The sequence below is a fragment of the Vicugna pacos genome, chromosome 4 (assembly GCF_048564905.1).
Source record: "Vicugna pacos chromosome 4, VicPac4, whole genome shotgun sequence".
NCBI lineage: Eukaryota > Metazoa > Chordata > Mammalia > Artiodactyla > Camelidae > Vicugna > Vicugna pacos.
In genome coordinates, this window is record NC_132990.1 from 78,067,798 (window position 1) to 78,072,802 (window position 5,005).

The 5,005-nt window shown below is 64.7% G+C and overlaps 1 protein-coding gene across 1 annotated transcript in view; it reads left to right on the forward strand.

Annotated features, from left to right (window-relative positions):
- The window catches only part of ADAMTSL2 (ADAMTS like 2), a 34,590-nt gene extending 31,225 nt beyond the window's left edge, over positions 1–3,365 (forward strand). The window contains exons 18-19 of the mRNA XM_031673707.2: positions 1,816–1,960; positions 2,720–3,365. Of these exons, the coding sequence (XP_031529567.2) occupies positions 1,816–1,960; positions 2,720–2,838 (264 nt within the window). The 3' untranslated portion in view covers positions 2,839–3,365. The remainder of the gene's footprint in view (positions 1–1,815; positions 1,961–2,719) is intronic.
- Positions 3,366–5,005: the final 1,640 nt, after the last annotated feature.

Below are 5,005 nucleotides of genomic sequence, written 5' to 3' on the forward strand. Positions count from 1 at the left end.
AAGGATACAGGATTAGAGATGCAGAGGGGATGGCAGGATGTGTGCACTGGGGGCAGAGGGAAGCCAGCAGGAATGGCAGCCACTGTCCTGACACAGGCCCAGCCCCTCCACAGTTCGAGGGCTCCCTGGCCTCGGGCTGGCGGGTGACATGGAGCCGAGAGCTCTCCTTCTGCTGTAGCCGGGGGAGAGCCCTCGCTTCTCGCTCCGAGGGCCCTGTGGGCAGGCCGGGCCCGCCCAGCGATCTGCCCAACAGGCTCCTTTCCTCCTCCCGCCGCCCCGTGAGGAGCGGGCTCTCTTTTCCATCCCACGCGGGGAGGAAACCCCAGTTTGGAGAGAGGGCGGACTCGCAGCTACTGGGGGATGTAGCAGGTGGGGTGAAAGGAGGCCCCAAACCAGCCCGTCCCAGTGAGACCCCGGGGTACGTGCGGCTGGTCTGAGGAGGGGGAGCAGCCTGGGGCCCACAGACGGGGCAGCAGGCGGCAGGCCCTCCCCCCTCCCCAGGTCTCTGGCTGAGCGAAGGGGGCTGATTTAGCTTCTGCTGTTTCCCTCCTTGGCCCCCTTTCCCATGGAGGCCTCCTGGCGGGGCCCCAGGGCCCCTGGGGGCTGCTAACATCCCTGAAGCCTTCTCACAGCACCGGGGAGGTCAGGTCTAGACCTCAGTTTTATCGGTTCCCGCTGTCTCCTCTCTATCTCCTTAGCCGCATCGCCCTCCCACGCCCCAAGCCCCCCCCCCCCGACTTAGCAACGCCACAGCTTTGCAGGAGCAAGCAGGGAGGCCCAGAGTGGTCCTTGCCCGGGAGCGCTGGGGGGTCATGCCCTGCGTTGCCCTGGTGATGGTGGGCGGAGGATGGGTGATTGAACCGTGGGGATGTGGAGCGCCGTCATTTTGTTCCTGGCTGGGGTGCTGTCTTTTTCCCTGTGGCTGCCCCTCCCTGGGATGGGGGCTCAGTAAGAGTGTATCCTCCCAGCTGTCCCATCCACCCAGGCACCGAGGAAGGGGATCCAGGGCTGGCCAGATGCATGTTCTCTCTGGGGGTCAGGGATGGCCAGAGGCTTCTCGGGGCATCCACCCAAGGCGGACTGGCATCTGTGCTCGGTGGCGAGCCAGCCTCTTGTTGGACTGGACCAGCCCCTGCAAACTGGGAGCGGGCATCGGGCAGGCAGCCCTCCCTGTTAAGTCTTAATCAGTTCTCCCTGTGTCTCTGCAAACAAAACTGGAGGGGGTGCCCAGAGCTAGGGCCTCCCACACCCACCTCCCTCAGGAAACCGAGGGCTCAGGTCCCAGACATGCCTGGGTGATGTGGGGTCACCCACATCGGGGAGCCAGAGGGAGCCACCGCCTGTAGAATCTTGGCAGGAGGGTGGTAGGGTAACTGGGGTCAGCAGATGTCCCTGGTGTCCTGGGAAGCTCAGCGGGGTTTTCCAAGGGGAACATCTGGACGGGGGAGCCATGGGTGGGGTTGGTGGCTTTGGAAGATACACGTAATTGGCTTACAACAAACACAGCATTTTAGCGGAGTGGGGAACCAGCGCTCTCCCTCAGCCACGGCCCCGTGCGTCCTGAGCATTCTCACTGGACCCAGGAAAGCTGGAACGAAAGGACCTACCCACCCCCTCACTGTGCAGATGGGGACACCGAGCAGCACTGGGTGGGATGGGGGTCAGCGTCTCCTGGCTGCCAGCCAGCGCCCGCCCTCCCCTTGTCACCTCAAGCTTCCACGTGTCTTGTGTCGGTTGAGACGCAGCAGCCTGGCGAGAGGGGTGGGGTCCCCCCTCCTCCGGTGGGGCTTTGGCCATGCCGTCTCTCCCCGTCAGTGCACCAAGACCTGCGGGGTGGGTGTGCGGATGCGAGACGTGAAGTGTTACCAGGGGACTGACATCGTCCGAGGCTGCGACCCGCTGGTGAAGCCTGTCGGCAGACAGGCCTGTGACCTGCAGCCTTGCCCCACGGAGCCCCCAGGTGAGGAGGGGGAGGCTGAGGGCGGGGCAGGGGCTTTCTTCCCCCCGGGAGATCAGGGGCTGAGGCTGAGCTAGGGTTTGAAGGCTGAGCTGGGGTTAGCCGGGGGCTGGGGAGGGTCCAGTGGCTCCAGAGACTGAGGCGCGTCGTTGGGGAGCACAGGTCCCCTCCTGGAACAGCTGAGCCCAGCGGGGGGGGGGGGGAAGGGCGACACGTGCGATCCGCCCCACACTTGGGGTCCCTGGAGCCATGCCGAGGCCTGCACTTTGGAAAGAGCATCTGGTTTCAGAAGGGTGGGGAACAACGGTGGGGCAGGGGACCAGGACGACTCAGCCTGAACAGCTCGGTGCTGGGCACGCAGAAGGGGAGGGGAGGGGCTGAGGCAGGGTCTCTGGCTCGAGCACCTGGAAGGTGCGTGAGGGTGCTAAGCTCGGAGGGGAAGGGGCACCAGGGGTGGGCGATGAACTCTGCTTCCGGCCTGTTGCGTAGAGGAGCACAGGCTTCTGGGGATGGGACCAGTGGCTCCTCCAAACTCTGGCTTCTGAGCAGTACCCTTCCTGTGCGCAGTTCAAACTCCTTGGAAGGGTTTGTGACATCCCCAGAGAGGGCCAGGGGCAGGAAAAGGGTGGTAGGGAGGTTGTCTGGAGCCCCCTCTCCAGTGGGAGAGCGGATGGGGGGATGGGGTGGGCGGGGGCCCTGTTGAGTTTTCACCGCTTGACCCCCTCCCAATGCCCTGCCCCACTGGCCGTGTCCCTTTCCCAGACGACAGCTGCCAGGACCAGCCAGGCACCAACTGCGCCCTGGCCATCAAGGTGAACCTCTGCGGCCACTGGTACTACAGCAAGGCGTGCTGCCGCTCCTGCAGGCCCCCCCACTCCTAGGCCCGGCAGCCGCCCCTCAGAGACCGAGCACCCCATCCCTGGGGCCGCAGCAGCTCCTGGGGCCCTTCCACGGACACCCTTCCTGCAGGGCGCCCAGCTGTGAAGACGTGACACTGAGCCTCTGCTCTCCCCGGGTAGGAGAGCCCCCGAGAGTGCCCACCAGCCCTCCTGGGACACAGCCATGAGGATGGCACGTTTGTGGTTCCTCCCTGGGCACCCAGCCCCACCCAGGGGCCTGGAGACGTCGTCTCTCCCTCCAGGGCTGGGGGAGGGGCAGCCAGGGAGATCAGGGGCCGCCGGGGTCCTGCTCCTGTGCAGGTGCGCTCCTCCCAGAGGAATTTTAATCTCACGGTTTAGCATCGTTCGCCTCCCCGACACGAAGCTCTTGGCACGCAGGGACCCACCGCACTTTACGCCCGGGAAGAGGCATGTTTCTCACGGCACGCGTGGCCGTGCCGTCGTGCGTCAGTACTCTCTGTATGTTAATAAAGTGGCCGTATTTATGGTGACACTGTGGGCTCTCCGGGGCTCTGCCAGGAGGGGTGGGCGGCCGTGGGGCTGCGAGAGCCGGGGTGGCCGTCCCGCTCGGCCATTCGGGAGACTCCGCTGAGGCCTTGGGTCCAGGACCGAGTGGGGCTGGGGGCCGGGCGGCAATGCGGAAACGGCAGGCAGGGGAAAGCAGACAGAAGGCGAGGAAGCCTGGGCAGCTGGGGGTGGGGGCTCAGGGCCGTCAGGACTCGGGCGCTGGAGTCAGAGCTGAGCCAGTCTTGCTCCTCTCAGCTGGGCTGGGGCGCCGTCACCCGAACCTTGGGGTGTGCTGGGGAGAGCAGAGGAGGCGAGGCAGGCAGGGCAGGAGGGCCCGTGCCGAGTGCGCAGAGAACGCCCATCATTACTGTTTCTTAGAAGGGCTGCCTAACCTGGACTTGGGGGTGCGGGGACACGGGAGGGCTTCCTGGGGAAGGCGACGTTTAGGGCAGTCCAGCAGCAGGCGTGGTTCTGAAAGAGGGGAAGAGTGCATAGAAAAAGAAAGCTTTGGGGCGGGGGTGGGAGTCAAGGATGCCCAAAGCACCCTGGTTTGGCTGCAGCAGAGGAGGGAGGACATGGCTGTCCACCCACTGCAGGACAGCAGACCAGTGCAGGGCCGAGGCTGCCACAGGGGGTCTCCTTTGGGGACAGGGAGGAGGGGCAAGTGGCTGCCTGGCTGCTTCCCCGGGGTTTGGAGCCAGCCTGTCCCCAGACAGGGACCAGAGCAGGGCCCACCGCAGTGCTCAGGGTGGAATCCACAGCGCGGCAGTTGGCTGAGCAGCACTGCAGGTTGGCTGAGGCCCTGGGGTGGCTCCCTCGAGGTCAGCGGCTTGGTTCCAGTAGAGGTGGGTCACCGAGATCCAGGGGTCTGGGCCCCCTGACCACCCCGCCATGGTGCCCTGTTACCCCCTCCCCACTCCCATCTCCTTCCTGCCTACGACCTTCCTCCCCCTCCTCTCTGCTGACGCTTACTGTGCGCTACTGTGTGCCAGGGTCTGTGCCCAGCGCTTTACCAGCGCTGCCTCGTGCAATCCTCCTAGGAGCCCCATGAGTCAGTATCGTTGTCACCCATTGTGTGGAGGTTAAGACTGAGGCCCAGAGAGGTCTGTCCCTTGCCCCAGGTGGCTCAGCCCATCCCCCACATCATGCTGTCCAGGCGCTCCGGGTTTAGGCCAGTGATTCCTAATCTTGGAAGGTCAACCCAGGCACTCCAGGAAACTCAAAAGCAAACGTGGCTGTGGCTGGCCCCTCTGGGAGGAGCCCTGACCCCCACGGCTGGACAGGAGAGGAATGACCCACTCTGCCTGGGGTGCGGCTGGACACGGCCCCTCCCAGGGAGTTCCGGAGAGGGGTCTGGGTTGGCTCGGATCCCGGCTGACTGAAGACAGTGTGTGGTGTCCGACAGGGGTTTTATTGGCTCTCGATTTTGTCAGGGAGCAGGCAGCTCCCCGTAGGTCCCCACGGTGGAGCTGAGTGACCTCAGATGGACGGGTGCGTGTTCATGTCAAAAGGACGTAGGAATCTATACAGAGGCCAGAGCCCAGAAAAGGAAAGAGGAAACCAGACAGAACAGCCACAGAAGTGCCACCTCCAGGCCCTCGCCCCCACCCCCGCCCACCCCCCAAGCTAATGCGTCAGAAAC